Genomic DNA, 20147 nt, shown 5'->3' on the forward strand with positions numbered 1-20147 from the left:
TATATATATATATTTATTTATTTATTTTATTTTTGAATACTGTAATAAAACTCTTTGGATTTAAATAATCCAAATAGTTTAATGGTTGTTGCAAATATATTGTTTTGTGTTGTTCATACAAGTTATTTGCCATTCATTATTAGTCATAATAACAAAAATAATGAGTGATGGCTCATTATTTTTGTTAATAAGGTGACAATGACTTTTTTCTACTTTGTTTGTGTTACCATCAGTTTGCATAAAAAAGGCTCCACAGATATTCTAAGTGTAATCTCTGGGGTCTAATGTCCCCCAGGAATGTGGGCTGCAAAATTGGGGAGCCAGTTGGGCAGGCCAACCCGATCTGTGGTGGGGTGGTTGGTCAGCAAGATGTTCAAAACTCGCAACAAGGTTCTTGAGGAGCGTGCCGTTCAGCTGTGTGGGATCCAACCAGGGGACACGGTGCTGGAGCTTGGTCATGGCCCAGGTCTGGGTCTGGAGTTAGCAGCCAAACTCCTCACTGTGCCTACAGGTCACATGATCGGAGTGGATTACTCTGACTACATGCATCAGGTGAGATGTTTTCATATTATTACATAGATCTGTGTTTTTTCCCAATTTTAATGAAGAAAGTGTCTGAAAAACAACAATCCCTGCATTTAATACTAATTAATACCAAAATAGATTTTAGACATGTGGAAAGAGTGGTGATATTTTCCTTTAGAAACTTCAAATTGTTTTATTTTCTGCCATGACAGATGGCCAAAGAACGAGTGAAGGGATTTTTGGAAAGTGGCAAAGTGAGCCTCCATCACTGTGATGTCTCAGCGATGCCTCTGAAGGACAGCAGTGTGGATAAAGTTTTTCACTGCAACTGCTACTACTTTTGGCCCAACCTCAGGAAAGCAGCCTTAGAAATCCACCGTGTAATGAAGCCAGGTAAGACACACTATGTTCTTGAGGTATATAAAAAAGGTTAAATTTAAACACAGTTTTTTTTTTTTGTTTGTTTTTTTTTTGCCTTTTGACCCTAGGAGGACTTATTGTCACAACACTGAGGCATTCCCATGTAGCTGTTTTAGCAGCTAAGCGAGTGATGCCAGGGGAGAACTGGCGCCCTGAGGCCTACATGGCAGCTCTGAGAGACTCTGGCTTCACTGACGTCAGGATGGAAGACACGCAACACAGAAACATAACCTTTCAGGCTATTTATGCCACGGCATTAAAGTGAGACAGTGTTTAATTCACTCTGCCTCCGTGACTGCTGCACTCAGGATTAAGATACAAGGTTTTCATTGTGTGCCATTTAAATGGATAGTCTATGACCGGGCACTGAGACGCAAATTTCCGATCAAGCTGGAATCTTCACCCTCTTATATCATGTAAACACGAGAAGATTAAGCAGTTTTGGCATCAGAAATATCCTCCTCCAGATTTGTTTTCTTTAATTACTGTGTTTCTTGCCAATAGAGTCTGTTTCAAGGGTAGTTTATAATTATTGCAGCTATTTGCAAAACGAATGAATCATTCAATAAGTCATATTTGTAACTCTAAAGAATAAAAGATAAACCTTTCCTGAAATAATTTTGTGAGAAAATAATTGTGGTATGTACTGCTTGGGGGGGAAAAAAGCACATCAGTGACCAAATAAATTATTATATCAATACTTTTACAAATTGAATGTTTGAACTTAGACATATTGACAAGAAAAAAGCAGTAGAAAATGTGGGGGGAAAAAAGGTTCATTCTATAGAATCTGAAGGAAAATTGAGAAATGAAGAGAATTGGAAGGAGTACTACACTTTCAGCTCGGGTCACCAGAAAGAAACACATAGCAGCAAAGATTATATTTGTTTAGCTCAATGGAATGATCAAAAAAGTAAATGAAAATATAAATAAAAAAAATAAGTAAACAACACAGAGTAGAGAGAGACTAATTAAAGAAAAAATAATTAATAACTTATAGTGTTATTGCATTAACACAAAAATAAACCTTAAAACAAAATGTAAACACAATAAATGTCTCATTGAAAAAGAAAAGAAATTAGAAAATATCTAATTTTCATTTTTTTTATGTCTTATTGAAAAGTAATGACATTATTGGCCAAATACATATGTGTTATGACGCAATGTGTATTTATCAAGCTAAGATAAGCATTCAATGCATTTTCAAACTGTTTAAAGACAGTTTGAAAATGCTCTTTCAACATAGCACGACAATATTTTTATTGACTATTTGTGAGAAATCTAGGAGAACGAACATCCACTTGTTGATATACACAATGAATAATTTCCAAATACAATGTACTAAAATATTTTGTTGTATTCCCCATTACTTGATATAAATATAGTGCACATATTTTGGGGGATTGGTTCCGTTGTCGCGGCTCCGTAACAGTTGATGGCGCTATTCACGTTTTCAACCACAACATGATCAGCACGAGAAGAAGTGTGACGCTGAAGAGGGAAATCCGAAAACACTCGTCTCTGAGCGCCTTTTCCTCTCTGAGTTTACGAGTTTTTAATTCTTCAGTGAGTACAACGTGTGTGACAGGTAAGAAAACGTAAAGAAGTGAGCTGATAATACTATGTGTGGATGATCTGGAGAAATTACCTTGATTACTTTGATACATGGGTACCGTGACTTGAGCAGTTAGCTTATTTATGGTCGGTTAACAACCGAGAGAAATACAGACGAGATGACCAATTATCTTATAAATATATACACGTGCTACCAAGAAGCTTAAATAACGCCGAGCTGGATTCATTTTAAAATGGCCGCATACTACAACAAAGTTTGTGAAATGAGTCAAATCCTCGTTTTACTTACGAAAACTGTGAGCAATATTAATATTGCTTGAGATTCGGCTTAAAATAATTAACAGTTGAATTGACACATTCTATAGATAACCTCGGACCAGTACAAAATTTGTGATTTAACCTTTGAGTTTTTTAAACACAACAAAAGAAATGCTTTAAGTCGACAAAAATGACAGGCACTAGTAAAAGTATATTATTTGAAAAATTTCAAAAGCTCAACAAAAGTGATCTAATTTAAAAGCTTTTGGATTTAGGACACCACAGCCAAATCTTAAACTAAAAAACATCCTTTAAAAAAAACAAACTGTTTTAAAATATCCTGAACTAGTCCTGGTTGCTGATCAGAATGCGAGGATCTAATTTCACAATTTTTATACTGCTTTGATGTGGAGTCGGGTTCAGTTTTCATATTGTATGTCTCACCCTCATGTTTACATGACGTCATTTATAATTGTGTGAGAAAATTGCTTTCAGTTTACTTTTTTTTTTTTTCCCCCACTCTAAAGAATGCAGAGAGCTTCCCGTTTGAAGCGTGAACTTCAGATGTTGAGCACTGAGCCTCCTCCTGGGATAACATGCTGGCAGACCGAGGAGCGGATTGATGACCTCCGAGCACGTACGCTTTCTGTCACTGGGCCTAAAGCAGTTAGAGATGTTTCCATAACGGAGCAATAGTCAGGATGACAGTTCAGAAATGATGGGAGCTATAGCTTTACATGAGGATAAACCATAAACATACCCATTTTCCCGCGTATGACAAAGTAAAAATATGTATTAGGTAATTTAAATTTCTCTATGTGGTCTAAATTTTAATCCTTGATACTTTTACAACCTTTTGGATGCAATTGCATAATTCTATTTTTTATTTAATTAACTGATGTGTTATTTCAATTCAGCTCTATCTTGGTAATTTATTAGCATCACCTTACCTTGCAGAGATCGTTGGTGGTGTAGGAACTCCTTATGAAGGTGGACTCTTCTCCCTGGAGGTGAAGATCCCAGAAAGGTACTTTTCTGTCCTTTTGAGCACTCATGAAACCGACGTAACCATTTAAACACGACAGTCTGCCATTTATGTGCCTTAGGTATCCATTTGAACCTCCAAACATACGCTTCTTGACCCCAATCTACCACCCAAACATTGACAACTCAGGACGAATTTGCCATGATGCTCTTAAGCTCCCACCAAAGGTTGTGAAAAGTATAATGTAATTTGTGTTTGCTGTCAATTATTTAAACTTCTATTTTCAAATCAGATGCAATAATCAGCTGGGGTTTTTTTTTTGTTTGTTTTTATTCAGGGTGCCTGGAAACCATCTCTAAATATCTCCACAGTCCTCACCTCAATCCAACTGCTCATGGCTGAGCCCAATCCAGATGACCCGCTTATGGCTGACATAGTGAGTCGCATTTTTGTTTTCCTTTAGCCATATATATTCCCATGTGTTTGAGGTGCTTCATTAAGGGTTTTGAGGAACTCAAAATATCTTTTTGGATATTGCCACTGCTCTAAATCGAAAGTCTTTTGATTCTAATGTATTGAATGCTTGTTTATGTACTTTAAATCCAGTCATCAGAGTTCAAGTACAACAAATACCTCTTCACAGAGAAGGCCAAGAAGTGGACACAGGAACATGCAATTCAGACAAACAAAGTAAGACATATTATCTCATTTTCTTCTATCTGTTGTGTGATCTGTGCATGAATAGGATGTTCATAGTTCCACACTACTTTATTTCCGGTCCTGCTAGTACCGATTGTGTAGTAGTTCATCTGAACCACAAGGCTGTGCTGTGGATTCTAGATTGAACATAAGCTACAGGATAATGTATCTCCTGCAATTTTAAGTCAAATTTCTTTAAATTTGACTTATTTTGTTGTTCTGCTTCAAGCACGACAAAATACAACAGATTTATGTGTAGGATTTTGTATTGACATTTTGTGAGTCTTTTTGTAGGTTTTTTAAAAGTGTTTCATCTGGGTATTTGTAGCTTTACCTGTTTTCTGTCTGTCCCATATACTCTTGTTCGAAAAAGTTTGATTATTTTTTGGTGAGGAGCTGGTTGTGTCACAAAGCAAGTTGTCACACTTATTCCCACAGCAATATCACCTCAATATTGCACATAGTGAATGGATTTACTGAAATTATAAGTAACTTTTGAACCCGTATTTGAAATCTTTAGGATATAGTTAGCTTGCAGCATCTTTCCCATCGCTCCTTTCTTCCCAGAATTCCCACACGATTTTACCAATAGCTTTGTGGGCTCATCTAATGTACCAATGCATCTGAATAACCTGTAAAAAATGTGTTTAGACTATTATTGGCAACAGATTGCAATTTATATAGATTTTATACTGTGTTGGATCTTCAAGCACCAGTTTCAAATCTTGAGTTTGTTGTAATTTGTACCAATTTTATTCTGAATTTAAAGTCTACATTAGGTAACAGAATATCATAAATTTGTAGAGTTTTTCGAAAATAACAGTTTTTGTGTATCCTCGATTCAGAGCGTTGTGGAAGACAACAAAGAAAATGCTCCGGATCAGAAATTATCGTCTCGGAAACGGGATGCACTATGTTCCCAGCAGGAGGCAGAAGAACCGCTGAAGAGACCTTGTGTGTAGTTTTCCTCATTCAGTTGTTTTAGCTGTCTGATCTTGGTTAGCACAGCATCTGCATCCTTTATTTTTGCTTTCTTGTTCTAACGTGTTGCTTATATGTTGACTAGATGCATTTCATGAACTGAATCTTTATAAGTTAACTGTGTGTTTCTGTGTATAATAAAAGTTTGAAGATCTACACCTTATGGATGTGGTGTATTATTTAGGTGTTTTTTTTGTATCATAAGCAGAGAGGTTCAAGTTTATACAATATGTTGATAATTTTATTCTAACATACGTTTAAAAGACATAAAGTATGTACAACCTAAGTGGTACAAGTTTTTATTTTGTACAAACTAAAATTTTTATTTCTCAATGTATAAAATTATATATTTGCTGTTTATAAAAAGGAGACAAACATCAATAAGGCTGTAGTGAGTCAATACCATAGTTCAGAGGTAGTTACATTGTATGTATATAAAGATCGCTTTCTTACTCTAAAGTTGGCAGAAATACAGCTGCGTCCCATTCAAACCATAAGACTGCTTAACTCTTGTTTGACAAAGTTGCATGTTTTTGAGCATAATTATGTAAACCATATAAAAATACATGTGCAACCCAGATCATTTTTGCATTATTTTCCACTTAAAGAATATTTCATAAAAATTGCTCCAATACACAGCTGTAAAGTTTTATATGTGGCTATAAAAACTGCTCTGGACAAAACACATTAGCTTAAACTTGGGAAATTTGCTAGTATGATTGACAATACGCCTTTTTTTTTTTTTTTTGGAACAAAACAACAATGCTATGACAGAATTGTATTTAAAAACAAAACTCCACTTAAATGCTATTAAACAATATGCAACTTCTGAGCTGCATTTCTCATCACATTTCAGTATAAACATTTATTCCCTCAGAGTAGACCATTAATTTGTCTGTAGCTTTGATTCTCAATGTGATTAACAGCTTTTTTTGCATTGCATTATTTATTCAGCTCCTTGTTTGACTCGGTCCGCTGGATAGTCTCCGAAATTGTCCTTTAGTTCAACAGTACTGGCAAAAAACAAAACTTCCATCCTGCTCTCTGGTCAGAAAGACTGTTCGCTTGTCGACCTCTCTTTATTAGTCAACATCTTTTGTTGACTCATTCTCAAGAGTTTATAGATGGGTAGCCCAGAAATGCTGCGGTCCTTGAATCTCCAAATTTTTTCCCCTATATTTTTAAACATCTGTTTCAGGGGCTCATTGATATAAGGTGAGTCATTGTAGCACAGCACAGAAGGAAAAATGGTAAGAATCGCATTTTGATCCAAACTCCCCATGCTTCCTCATTCTGTCACCCTCTCCCTTCCTTTGGCTTTCGCGATTGGTACTTGGCAAGGGATGAGGTGAACGGAGGATGTAGAGGAACATTGAGAAAACCTGGTTGTTTCTCGTCCGGGCTGGGGAGAAGACCCTTCCCTGTACGTGGCGTCGGCATCAGTCAGTGACACCTGTGTTGAAGAATCCGAGCAGGAGCTCTTTTCTGTCTCCACAGAAACTAGTGAGTCCAAGGTGCGGTCGCGGCGCAGCTGTGGGCGAGTTTTGGGGCGAGACCAGGAGAACAACTGAGAGTGATCTCTTGTGAAAAGAAGAAAGAGCAGAGGGTTGAGGCAAGCGGGCAGGGGCTGTAACAGGAGGAGGACTGATTTTAGAACCTCTTCCCCCAAAGAAAGAAGACCCAGAAGAGAACAAAGTGATAGGAAAGCTACCGGTATGTAGAGAAGGCCATTAGTAAAGATAAGCCAGGCCACATGTTTGATCATGGCACAGTCCCACAACCCCTCACACTCTCCCCGAAGTAGCTCCCAATATAGGCGGATATATGAACCTGTGACAATAAGCAAGCAAATGGTGTTCATCATTATGAGCGCCAAAGGGAAGCCCAGGGAGGATGGCAAGCGAGAAGATGGGGTAGGAAGGGGTGACGGAAGGCAGAAAGGTGAAGAGCCATACTCCCCCACTCCAACTAGCGGGAGTGAAGCAATTGTGAGGCAGAGGGTGAGACAGAAATATGCACATGTGCGTACACTGCTAAGGGATGGTGATTTCCCATAGGCACGGGCACATGTCACGCTTGCACCACACTGCACTGCTGCCAGAGTCAGCAGCAGCACGCTTGCCTCAGACGCAAACACCCAAACCCATCCTGTTGCTTGACAACCAGGTCCACCCTCCCAGCGGGCTCCATGGTCATTGAATTCTCCAAGGGTCAGAGCATCCACAAGGACCAGTGTGCATGTACACACACCCATCAGCAGGTTAGAAGCACCCATACAGGCCACAATAAAGCGGAGTGGCGACAGGCTGCCTGGCGATCCAAAGAGAGACAGGAACAGAATGGCGTTTCCCAGCAAAGACACCAGGGAGATGGACCACAAGCCAATGCGGACTACCCAGCTGCCCAGGAGGGAGTCACAGGGACGGAACGGACCTACGACATAAAGGACACAAAACTGTTGTCAGTACTTGTCGCAGCAAACTGAACGCTTAGCCATATCAAATCTGAGACGTCACCTACCAGGTATGGGGGTGCATTGGACACTGGTCTGTAACTTGGATTCTTCTATTTCCAACTGAAACTCCTCCAGGTCAGGGTCATCTAGAAGATAGGATTGTTTATATGATCTAAATACGAGGACTGAAGTTCTTTGCATTGTGTATGGATATTATGTGGCTTATTATTTGTGTTATTTTTCAGTGAGGTAACTGGTACTCATAAAATTCAATTGTCAGTGTCTATTTTTTTATCATTTAAGGTGCAAGAAAACTCAATTACACAGATATCAAGGCTTAACAGCTCTGTCATAGTTACAGAATTTGTACACTCAGCAATATAATTTTAGTTTTTATTATTTTGATCATACTGTTGTTAATCACCATGTGATAGGTAGGTTTGTCTTTTTTGTTAAGCAACTGAACTTAATGTGGTTGAGTGTGGATTGTAGTCTTACAGTTAGTGTCTGCATGGACTGGGTACATGGCCACCGTCCTCTTGTGAAGGTCTTCATTTGTGTTGCTCAGCTCTGTGTCCCACTGGGTGGTGGGCTTGTAGGTGTTACAGGATGCATACACACAGCACTGGTAGGCATAAGGCATCTCTATCACCCTGTTGCAGATGGGAACAATATTAATCATCATAACGAAGAAGATTCCATGGCAGGTGGTATTTAGGCAAAGCACGACCTTTGAGGTTCAGACCATAGTGCTTTTGGTTTGACTCCTTGACATTATGGATCAGACATTCAAAGAAATTAGCATAAAGAGTTAACTTTGTAATTGAGATGTCTTTTTTATTGTCCAAGTTGAATTCAGAAATGCTTTGCAGCAGTACTTTATATTTTGCTGGTTGTGTACAGCACCTGAATTTTTGAACCGGCTTTAAGCACAGACATTTTTTTTTAGCGTAGGCTATATTTTCATAGGTGATATTTTTGTACATTACCTCATTTGTGGGAAGTGATCAGGACTGAAGGCTTCGTATAAGTCTTTGTTCCCCCTCAGTTTGAGATGAGTGAGGCCTCCTAAACCTGCAACTGGTACAGAGCTGAGGCGGTTCTCAGTCAGGTCTCTATGGTTAAAAAATAAAAAGAAGCAAAATGTTATGCATGTGAAGTCCTTAAAGTAAAAGGAAAAAGTTTAGTCTCTTTGATACTTTAACCTGTTCAGACATGCTATCAGATTATCTCTGGATAGTACCTACTATCAGATTAGATAAACAAACTTCAGTCTTCACTCAGATTATGCAATTTTAAGTTGGCATGACTTGAAATGAGATTGTTGGCTACAAATGTATTAAGGCTAAAAATGTTGTGTTAACCCGTAGTGATTACGCCCACATTTCTGACATACTGATATATTCTGATATATCAACCTTGTCACCCATTTTAAGTGGGGAAGGGACTACTAAAGAATCAGATAAACTGTATGACAGGCTAAGTGAGAGATGTGTATCTGTTTTTTGCTCACAGTTTGATCAAAGAATGGAGTGAGGTGAAGGCATCTGGGTGGATCCACTCAATCATGTTCCAGCTTAGATCACTGTCAGAGAAAAACAATAAAGTGAACTCAATGTACTTATTGGAGTTACAGTCATGCTCATCATTCAGGCTTCCTATGTAGTATTACAAAAGTGTGGAATTTGAATATGAAAACTGTTTAGGAACTTTGTAGTCTGATCCTGTAGATGTCAGTATTAGGAAATATAAAATACTCATTTTGACTTGAGCAATGCTTTTTCATCTTTCACTAGTCATGTTTTTATCTTTAAAATGCATTAAGAAAGTTATCTATTCTCTTTAATGTTGTTTCTGTTTCATACTTCTAATATTTTAAAGAGGTAAACCCATTTGGCATTTCTGAAATAGCTATGAAAAGCTCCTATACATGTATCATTTGCTATTTTTATTGGCATATTGTAAGTCACAAAATATTTTATTCACAAATGGACTTCATTTATCTATCATGTTTCAAATATTACTGGTCTGTCAAAGTACTTTACATTAAAAGCCTCATTCACCAAATGGCATAACTGAATACAGTATACACTAATTATCTTCAAACATCCACAATTACTCTGAAACATTGGGACAATTCGGAGTTACTGCCAAAATTCAAACATATGAACTAGATCTTCAGGCCATAAAACGTTTTCACATCATTTCAATACTGACCCACTCTAATGTAGACAACGAATTTCAACAGGACTAATGTGAGACGAAGAGAGAAAAGAAAAACAGATCAAGGATCAACTCACAGTGCTCTAAGAGAGGAGAGCTGCTGAAAGGTGCTTGACTCTATTCTTCTGACTTGATTATGCTGCAGTCCGCTGTTGTATACAAAGATACAAAGGCTTTTATACAGTGACGTAAATAAAATGTACACAAGTTGAATAAAAACTTCTGACACATAGGTCCATAGAATGGTGTATATGGTAATAAACATTTGTAACAAGTTGGAATTGTTTACAAGAGAAAAGGAAAACTGCTGCAAAAACAACCTAAAATATTGACTAGTTAAGATATAATCATACCATACCAACTTTATTTATAAAGCACTTTAAAACAACCACAGCTGATACAAAGTGCTGTACATTAAAACACAACATAACAATAAAAAATAATAATAATAAAAACTCTTACAGTTTAAAAACAAACAAACATACAATTTAAAACTAGATCCCGCTGGAGTTGACAGCCAAGTAAAATAGATGGGTTTTAAGACGACCTTTAAAAGTGGACAGTGAAGGATCATGTTTAAATTAATACAAAAAACGTGCCTACTGTTTATAAAATTCAAAACTTTTTAATGTGTTGAGTTGGCTTTTCTTTAGTTGCCTATCCAAGACTGTTTGCATTTTCAAGAAAACAATTTCCAAACAGCCATTTTTTTGTGAGGGAAAAGTGTAATGACCTTCTAAGAGCCAACTGACTAGCAGTGTTCAGTAATAGATGGGGGAGGGGCAGTGTTACCTTTTTTTTTTACCTTTCATACATGTGGAAAAAAAATTAAGCTTCTCTGGCAACTTATTGGGTATACTTTGAACTCTTTGAAACTTTCGCAGTTTTAAAAATTTTATTGTTCAAAATGCACAACCACCTTGTTCCCGGTATCCGGCCCATCCCTGTATGCAAACAGTAATTTAGAAAGGGAAAATTACTCACATCTCTTGAAGTGCAGAGCAGTGGTAAAAACTGGGAAGATCCTCTATCTGGTTGTATGACAGCTCTCTACAACAGCACATAGAAATAATGCATTTTTTTAAAATCACATGCTATGATAAGACATTGAGAAATCCATGACCAGCTGTGAATTTATGGAGTGGGAAATTATGGGCTGACAGAAAAACTTGGGTGTCAGTTCTGTGAGCAGGGGTATACTGCAGAACTCTATATTTATGATTTCTTTTGGTGAATTTGAGTGATACCTTTAGGACACAGCTCTCTTGATTTGGTTTTTCTATCATTTTTTAAGTTTTATTGACCCTATTCATGTGTGTGCCTGTCTATATGTGTGCACTCACAGCACTCTGAGATGAGGCAGCTGCTCACATAGGTCCAGGGGAAGAGCTGAGAGACCAGCCCGAGTCAAGGTCCTATAGAGGAAAAAAAAACAACTTATTGTTGGAGAGCAAGTAAATGAAATGATCCCAGAATCTCATCAGTCTAACTTAGGTGGACAGGCAATTGTCTTGGTTTGCCGAACCTTTGTTCCTCGTGTCTTAGAGCATCCTATAATTTCTTAAATATTACTTTGCGTGTTTGATACTTACAAAATCTCAAGGCTGGTTGTTCCTTTCAAATCCGGAAACTCTTGGATTTGGGTTGCCCCATTCAAGGAACTGATGCCAAGCAAAAAGAAAAAGAACAAAAACCTAAACAATTGCTTTTCTCTCCTCCTTTCCCCTCTTGTGCTCACACACACATGCACAAACGCAGAACCTGTCTAACAGCTCATTGCAGCCATCAAGCTATTCCTCCAATATCAACACGGGCTGTTTTGGCCCTCTCACCAGACATCATAAGTCACACTATTCAACATGTTCTTACAGCACACTCTCTCTTACCACATCAGCACACGGCACAGCAATACAGTAACACAACATCATTCAGTAGGCCATTACACATGTCCGCTGAGCTCTGGCTGCAATGGCTAGAGGATGATTTAAACAGTGTTTGCGCTAACTCACTGGAATGGCTTTTATTGACCACATACTTACAGTGTGTGCAGCTTTGGTAAGAACTGGAAAGCAGATTTCCCCACAAACTGGATTGGGTTCTCATAAAAGTGACTGCAAGAAAAAGAGGAAAAAAATACACGTGGGACCATTTATTTAAATATACTATATGAAAAAACACAAATAGCCATTTTTTTCTCTTTGCATGATATTAAATTAAATTTCTGATTTATGTCAGTGTGGACGACCAAATTAATTTCTGTTTTGCTTATAGTTTAGTCTGTACATTTAGGGTCATTGTTTATTCAGAGAACCCATTTGTGCTTTTAAGTTAATTTAGACTTTCATGACTGATTTATTGAGACGTTTCAATATTTACACGATATTCTTTTCTCCTGCAGAAACCCTTTCTGCAGCCAAACATCTTCACAAAATGATACTATCACTGCCATACTTCATAGATGAAATGTTGGCGTCAGGCTTTATGGCTTCCCTCTTTTTCCTATAATTGCAACAATAGTCATTATGGCCAAACACTTTGATATTAGTTCTGTCAAACCACAGGACAATTCTGCCCAATGCAAATTCATAACCGGAGTACATTTGCAAAATGTAATCTGCCTTTTTGTGCTGCTACTGGAGTCGTTTTATTTAGCTGTAGTTAATGATGCTCTCTTTCCAACTTTAACCAGCATCTTTAAAAGATCTTCTGTTTTTGTTTGGGGACTGACTTGTACATTTTTACAGCAAACCCGATTCATGTCTGGGACAAAGAACATACTGACCCTCCTAAGGAGTATGATATTTGAACATTCTCATGGGGTTTATACTGGCGAACAATGGTTTAAACAAATGAACTTAATAAAGCTCGGGTTCTAAAGAAATCTATTTCTCATTATTATGCCATTTAGTAAAAAGTAAAAAATTGGTAATCCTAACTGAGCTAAATCAGGAACGATTTAATCCGATTTAATCTCAGACACTGATAAGTGACGACATCCCTTTTTAAATCCATTGTATGTAAATCTCTGGTTTCAACTGTATGTAGACACATGCTGTATAATCTGCTTTGAACGAGCTGCGTTGTAAGTGATGTTGACATGCAATTCCAGTTGTGTTTATTTGATATGTTCAAGTTGCAGCATTGTGATTAAGCATGAAACTCACATGGTTTGGAGCTGAGGGTTTCCCACAAAGGCCCTCTCAGGGATCGCTTTGATGTTGTTGTTATGGAAGCCCCTGAACATGCAAAAACATCCTGTTAGTTATTCTCTCAATCAGTATGTTTTGCATTTTGGCCGTTTGCAGATGCGACAATGTGTGTGTGAGTGAGAGTGTGAGTCATGTGCCCCTCGCGTTGCACCTGCCGCTGCACAGCTGAAGAACATTTTTGGATACATGAGACGTAAACACACAACACATACGCTGTATCTGTGACACATATGCACGCTGCAAAACATCTGCTGAAGCCGGGGAAAAAACATGGTTTGTGCATGTGCGTCTGTGTGTATGTGCAGGGCGAGTGGCTGCGTGGGTGTGTAGCCAGCACCTGCTTGGGGCGAGAGAGACTGTATCCGAGTGCCACATTAAAATCACTTAACGGGATTACTCGGGATAACACAACCACGATAGTCATGCCGGGCAGGTGTGTTTTCGTGTGTGTGTGTGTGTGCACGGGTACTCACAGTTCCTGAAGTTTGCTCAGTGTCCTGATTGCCGTAGGGAACTCCTGAAGATCATTGTAGTTTAAATCCCTGCAAGTCAAATAAAGTCATGGTTAAATAATATCTAAAAGTCGTTATGTCCGATTTTGCCCCCTACATGGCATCAACATTTCATAATAACATTCTCCCTCAGTAGCGCAGTGGAGCCAGTCCATTCCAAAAAACAGACAGAGCCAAGTCAATCAGGCTTAAACAACACCAGAAACAAACTAAATGAGAAATTAATGTCAATGTGTTTGCACATGAAATCAGTCTCATTAGTGTAGTTTTTGTGTAACAAAGTTAGACAACCTTTTAAAAGTTTATTTTTCTTATTTAAATTAAAACCACTTTTGGCAAAGTGCACGGGCGATTTAAAGGAGACACTTTGCTTTTTCAACAAGCCACTGAGATTTGCTGCAGTCTTTATGCAATGCCTACCATGATGCAAGAATGATAAAGCACTGGAGCTCTCATTTTAAAATTGCCTTTTGCACAGAGCTGCTGGTCTTACATGGTAAGGGCTAGCTGATCACCTCCCTCTTAACTGAAATCTCTCTTCATTTGTTCTCCTACTCTTTGTGGTCAAAGCAGTAGTTAGTGTTAAAGAAAGTAAGGCTATAAACTTTGGCCTTTTAACATAATTCTTTGCAAATCTAAATGGGTCTCTGAAAGACACATTTTCAGACAAAAGTAACTAAGCAAAAAAAAAGTTATGGATTTTAATATTGTGCACACCGAGATTGCAATAATGGTGTATTTGCTAGCTAATCTATGACACATCCCAGTTCTTATGAGCGTCCCCTAAGTCATATTGACCATCTTAATTTTTCGAAGGACCCTCTCCAAATGTGGATCCAAAGTAGAAGCACTAACAGCAACATCTCTAGTGCTGTTCCTGATTGTATGTATGAATAGAGTTGCATATGTGTACACTTGTACTGTATGCCATTACAACTGTACACTTATGTAATGTTTTTTAAAGTTTCCTATTCTCTACCAAATTAAGTGCTGGTCTTTTATACACATAAATGCTATTAAGCCATCCAAATCGGTTGAGAAATAACTGCTCTTTTGTCCGGTTTGCATATGTTGTTGTGTTTTCTAGAAGTTCACTGGACAGCTCCTCATGCTAATGATATATATATATATATATGCTAGGGATTGATGTAGGTTGTGGTTATGCATATATCTCATAAAGAAAGCCGCTGCGAGAGATTAACCCCTCATACCAGCACAATCTCCACGTCAGTGACACCTGTCATCTTACCCCGCCGAACCATCTGTCTCTACCGCCCTGTGACAGCCCAATCAATTTAACACACACTATTCTTGTCCAAAAGGCTCCATCTCTTTTTCACTTTCTCTGGTTTCTCTTCATCCTCTGCAGAGTTTCCCAGCATGCATTATGGCTTTCAACATGAGTATAAAGCGAGCCATACGTTTATGATTGCACGGGCAAAGGTACTTGAATATATTCGCACATATGCTCGCTCGCCCACACACATTCTCGTAAAGAAATAATGCATAATTTTTTTACACTTCAACAGGTTGTTAAAGCAGAATGCCAGAAACTGTGTTTTCATCAGACCACCATGAATTTTGCAGGAGGCTTCTCACACTTTCTTTCACTGTGTCAGTTTTCTGCGGTCTCCATATTGGCATGTGGTTAGGATTAGGTTATTGAGGCTATGGCACGTCCTCCAGGAAAACTCCGCTGGAGCCACGCTGTGCTGTTCTTGACCTTACTGCCTAGCAATTACTAAACATAACACAGAGGACTCCATTGATGATGCTTCAAGGTAATCAAAGTGGATCTTTTCATCTTTGCATTCCTGTTCAATTGTCGCTTGTGGTTTTGCGAATTGCTCGAGCACCTGCTGAAATTACCAGTACATTAATCATTATGACTTTATAATTTAGAGCTACAGTGCTTTTTGGCACACGTTACATATGATTTATAAAAACACATCTCAAGGCTTTCTTCACAACACCCAGCACTATTGTGTGTGTAAAATATGAGGAAAGACTGCAGACAGTATGAGAAATTATGGCTTTTAATTGCATTCGCTTTCTGAGGTATTATATTCTAACTTTGTGGATACTCACAGTGTCTCCAGACTCTGTAAGCCTTCAAAGCATCTTGATCCCATGCTCTGTATGTGGTTGTTGTGGAGATGCCTGGGAAAAGTCCATAAAGATTCATGTTTTTGGGGAGCAAAATTGGCCAATTAGTTTGCCTGTTAACACTCAGGAGAGATGCAAAATAGTAAATAAGTATTTCTAGTTCAATGTATTTCTAATGAGGCTATTGATCTACAATTTACACCAGATGTATGCAACAACCAAGGTAATTGACACATACAAAGAAATTAACACCACAAATTGCTCCATAAAGTAAGTTCTGTGCAATAAACTGGAGACAATTTATGACGAAAAGAATATTATTCCATAATGAAACAACCATCTCCAGGTGCTCCGCACAATATTTCTGACTGAGGAGTCAAAAGAATAATCGGATCAGTTCTGCAAGAGCCAAGAATCTCTTGCCGAGTGCTTAAAACAAAAAAGACCTGGAATTAACTAGAACAGTGTTTTCATGGAAACGGTAAGTAATGCATTCAACCACAATGGCATCTATGAACATTCACTGCACAAGAGTCCACTACAGAAATAAACATGTTGAAACTTGTTTAAAGTTTTCTGCAAAATATTTAGACATATCAAATACTGGCAAAATACAGTCTGATCAAATGAAACCAAAGCTGATCTGCTGGGATGTTATTGCACACACCCTGTTTGAAGCAGAAGAAACGCCGCAGACCACCCCAAAAACATCATACCGACAATATTTGTAAGTGGGAACATCATGGTGTGGGGTTGTTTTTTCAGCAAATGCTAGTGGCAGACTTTACTTAATTAAGAGAAGACTAAAATGAACTGGGATATTCTTGATGAGAATATGAATATGAAACAGGGGTAGATTTTTCAGTAAAATTATTCCAAACAGTCAGGGAAACCCTCAACTTGTTTCATAGGTAGAAAATAAAGCTATTTTAAAGCCCCAGTAAGTTGAATTCATTTAAATTTAAAGAACTGAAGATTAGAGTAAATGGAAAAGACTTCTAGAATCCAGAACACATTTTATGTGGAATGATGGGTCAAAATTACATCTGCAGTATTTTCTCCATTTCCTCAAGTCACATTCATCTTTTTTTTTTTTTTAAGTCTTTTTTCCCAAGTGGCAACTCAATTTTAGTATGTTTTCAGTACTTGTTTCCTGTTCCATTCCACTTCATCGCACATAATTTTATTTATGGACTTGTGTGGATTAATGGGGTTGTTACAGAAATCTGGTGTAGATTTCATATAAAGATGGCCTCTGAATATGCATTCACTGAAACAGCCATCGACATGTTTATCATTTCTGCTGTAAAAAAGGCACAAATCAAGATGTCACTTACAGCACCACCAGGCCAGAGAGGTTGGTAAACGCATAATCAGGTATGTGGGTGATCTGGTTAAGGGCCAGTGTCATTGCCTGCAAAGAGGACAGGGAGTCCAAGGCCGTCACGGGTATTTCTGTTAGGGAGTTGTCGTCCAACCACAGGTGTCTCAAAGAGCGAACACCTTTGAAGGCCTCAGGTGGAACCTTGCTCAGGAGGTTGGCATCAAGACGCCTGTGGGACCAAAAGCACAATAATTACTTAAGTTGCGTGTTTTTGTTTGAATACCTTTTTGTATTTGTGGTTATGCGTCATGACGCTAGATACTTTGGATTATGGGAACGGTATTATAAGGATTACAGCTCCTTTATTTCCTCTCTTTCATCTTTGCTGCAGCCTCTTTAGAGTGCCTCATTATGATTTATTCCCCTGCTAAATAAGCTATGTCGACCTTCACCAGTACAGACACGAATCAAATGCAAGATGAGAAAAACACAAACATGTAGGAATGACTACACTGAGCCTGTTTTCCCTGTCCTCGAGTTATTTATGTTGCATAAAGATTTCTTCGATCCATGTCTGGAAAAAGGGAAAGGCCATTAAAGGCGTCCTCAGCCGTTCTTCCTGTCGGCATTCTTTCCATCAGAATCTTGGTTACTATCGGGACTGACGGTGCTCCATCAAACACCACAAACACTTTTTCTTTCATCTGCAGAAGTTATGACCGTGAGCACTTTCATGTCTTGAACCATAGAAAACCTAAAATATGTTTGTCCTCTTTATCCTTTAATATCCTATACCCAGAGGCAAAGAGTCTGGATACACACATCCCGGGTAAATACGCACATGGATACACACTGTCGATAGTGATGAATGATCCCCTCAAGGCAGGGTTGACAAGCTGAGACCACTTCCTTTTACTATTCTTTTTTTTCTCTGGCCCTTCACATTCATTCATTAATCTCTCTTTGCTCCCTCTGGCCCCTCTCCATTCATTTTCAACATCAACGCTGATCCACTCCCAGCTTTTGTGAACTTTTGAGTCTCTCTCCTTAGCTCTTTTCCATCTTTCAAACATCTTTGCTTATCAGTCTTTCACTGAGCGCCTTTGATTCCCTTGGTCCTCATCCTCATCACCCCTCCGAGGTTACACCAAAGAGAAAGCGTCATCAAAGTGAAATGTGAACTTGAACTCTGGACTTTTCTCTGCAGAAAGATTTTCCATCGAGGGGAGCAACTGTACACACTGGCAGATGCTTAAATCGAAAGACCCATGGAACATACATGTATGTGTACACACACAGCTTCATGGCATTGGGTTATGTTCTAAGTGTTGTTAAAAAATGTTTGCCCTCTTACTTCTGTTTTTATTTGTAGCACCTAAGTGCTTCAGATCATCACATCCTGAGAATATAGTAAATCCTTTCCAAACTAACCAGGCCTTCTAAGAAAAATTATCATATAAAACTATTTAGTATTTGTACCACACTTGGCAAATATTGGCAAACATTTGCAATAACTAGCAATCAGTTTTTCTGAAGTTATTTTAGAATGTCTTCCCAATTCTTTTTGTAGGATTGTTCGAGTTCAGCTACCACTGGGTGTTTCAGAACATGGACGACCTGTTTAAGTCTGTGCCACATTACAATAGATTTAAATCCTAATTTTGACAAGGTCTCTTTATCCATCCATTGTCTATATTATAACAGGTATAGTACATATACTCAATACCTGGTTATCCTCAAAAGGACCATAGGGAAGCAGGTGCATATCTCCAGCAGTCATCAGGTAAAAGGCACCCTGTATAGTCCGTCAAAGGGAATCACAGAGATAGACCTTATAAACAACAGCAAACACTCTCCTCTAAGGGCAATTTAGACTGATAACCATGAAACATGTTTCTTGAATCTTGGTGTCAGTTTGAGTGTTTTTTTTTTTCTCAGAAGTCTGAGAAAAAAAACCTAACTCCATGCAGCCAGATGCCAGGCCAGGATTCAAACCCAGGGCCTCGAAAACCTTCAATTAGTCATAAGCCACTGCCTGATTTTATCCTTCAGAGTTTTGGGGTAAAAACAGAATTAGAATATGATTTATGTCTTGAAGAAGCAAAGCAGTTCAAGATCATCACTGTGTCACCACCATATTTCACTTTAGGTTTTATTCTAAAATGATGCTAAACAATGTAATGGGATGCGCTTTCCAAAACTCTTGTGGATCATCAGGATGTTCTTTTTTGTTGATGTTTCTTTGTTTATGTTTGGCAAATATAAGATTTCCAATGCCACAGAAAATGTTTTGTAATACTTTCCAGTCTGATAGATGTCAGCGACTTTGTCATGTGTTCATAAATTTCTGTAGATAAGACAATGATGTGTTGCTTTTGGAAACCTTTAGCTTACTCCATGTTGTCATAAAGCATTGGTTCTTAACCGTTTTTGAGGTACCGAACCCACCAGTTTCATATGCGCATTCACTGAACCCTTCTGTCGTGATAAATAAAATATGATTTCCCCCCCCCCAAATTGAAGACATAGGGGTGACCCAACTAGAGTCTAGTTGGGTCACTGCAAGATCACTAACTCTTCCTAAAAGGTAGAGTCAATGAAAACAGTTCTTCAAAATATAGTCAGTGTTTTCAGCAAAGTTGAGCTGACTGTCCAGGAACAACCCAAGGTATTTAAAATTTTCCACAGTTTCAACAGGCTGACCATCGAGAGAAATTGGAACCACTTTAAAGTCTTGTTTAGACTTTGTGGTATGTATTCTGACTTAGTAATGTAATTATATTAGTTGTGTTACCACCCCCACGCCACTAGAGGCAGTAGCAAGCCCGAAAAGATGCGACTAAGGAGCAGATTTAGAAGTACATCGAAAGCTACA

The 20147-nt window shown here is 38.3% G+C and overlaps 3 protein-coding genes across 6 annotated transcripts in view; 2 read left to right on the plus strand and 1 right to left on the minus strand.

The window, feature by feature from the left end:
- LOC103467426 (uncharacterized methyltransferase YdaC) overlaps positions 1 to 1553 on the plus strand; it is a 2826-nt gene extending 1273 nt beyond the window's left edge. Inside the window, exons 2-4 of the mRNA XM_008413798.2 lie at positions 296 to 552; positions 738 to 918; positions 1014 to 1553. Coding sequence (XP_008412020.1) covers positions 298 to 552; positions 738 to 918; positions 1014 to 1210 — 633 coding nt within the window. The 5' untranslated portion in view covers positions 296 to 297 and the 3' untranslated portion in view covers positions 1211 to 1553. The remainder of the gene's footprint in view (positions 1 to 295; positions 553 to 737; positions 919 to 1013) is intronic.
- An 819-nt stretch (positions 1554 to 2372) lies between these two features.
- ube2t (ubiquitin-conjugating enzyme E2T (putative)) lies at positions 2373 to 5601 on the plus strand. The gene is made up of 7 exons (XM_008413797.2): positions 2373 to 2533; positions 3306 to 3415; positions 3736 to 3805; positions 3885 to 3990; positions 4101 to 4199; positions 4370 to 4453; positions 5308 to 5601. Exons 2-7 carry the CDS (start codon positions 3307 to 3309, stop codon positions 5422 to 5424), a joined length of 585 nt encoding a protein of 194 aa, XP_008412019.1. The 5' UTR covers positions 2373 to 2533; position 3306; the 3' UTR covers positions 5425 to 5601.
- A 54-nt stretch (positions 5602 to 5655) lies between these two features.
- The window catches only part of lgr6 (leucine-rich repeat containing G protein-coupled receptor 6), a 63532-nt gene continuing 49040 nt past the window's right edge, over positions 5656 to 20147 (minus strand). For all 4 annotated transcript variants that reach the window (XM_008413793.2, XM_008413796.2, XM_008413795.1 and 1 more), the window contains 14 exons: positions 17286 to 17501; positions 15931 to 16002; positions 13804 to 13872; positions 13286 to 13357; positions 12161 to 12232; positions 11714 to 11782; positions 11465 to 11536; positions 11106 to 11171; positions 10199 to 10270; positions 9412 to 9483; positions 8888 to 9013; positions 8397 to 8551; positions 7964 to 8044; positions 5656 to 7876 (listed from right to left, as the gene is read on the minus strand). In XM_008413793.2, the coding sequence (XP_008412015.1) occupies positions 6732 to 7876; positions 7964 to 8044; positions 8397 to 8551; positions 8888 to 9013; positions 9412 to 9483; positions 10199 to 10270; positions 11106 to 11171; positions 11465 to 11536; positions 11714 to 11782; positions 12161 to 12232; positions 13286 to 13357; positions 13804 to 13872; positions 15931 to 16002; positions 17286 to 17501 (2359 nt within the window). In that variant the 3' untranslated portion in view covers positions 5656 to 6731. The remainder of the gene's footprint in view (positions 7877 to 7963; positions 8045 to 8396; positions 8552 to 8887; positions 9014 to 9411; positions 9484 to 10198; positions 10271 to 11105; positions 11172 to 11464; positions 11537 to 11713; positions 11783 to 12160; positions 12233 to 13285; positions 13358 to 13803; positions 13873 to 15930; positions 16003 to 17285; positions 17502 to 20147) is intronic.

This window comes from Poecilia reticulata, linkage group LG7 (assembly GCF_000633615.1).
Source record: "Poecilia reticulata strain Guanapo linkage group LG7, Guppy_female_1.0+MT, whole genome shotgun sequence".
Lineage (NCBI taxonomy): Eukaryota > Metazoa > Chordata > Actinopteri > Cyprinodontiformes > Poeciliidae > Poecilia > Poecilia reticulata.

Bases quoted from the DNA above. Each gene is read 5' to 3' on its own strand.
- ube2t (XM_008413797.2), top strand. From the start codon at position 3,307: ATGCAGAGAGCTTCCCGTTTGAAGCGTGAACTTCAGATGTTGAGCACT. The intron at 3,991-4,100 runs GTTGTGAAAAGT...GTTTTTATTCAG, and splicing joins CTCTTAAGCTCCCACCAAAG to GGTGCCTGGAAACCATCTCT. The intron at 4,200-4,369 runs GTGAGTCGCATT...CTTTAAATCCAG, and splicing joins ACCCGCTTATGGCTGACATA to TCATCAGAGTTCAAGTACAA.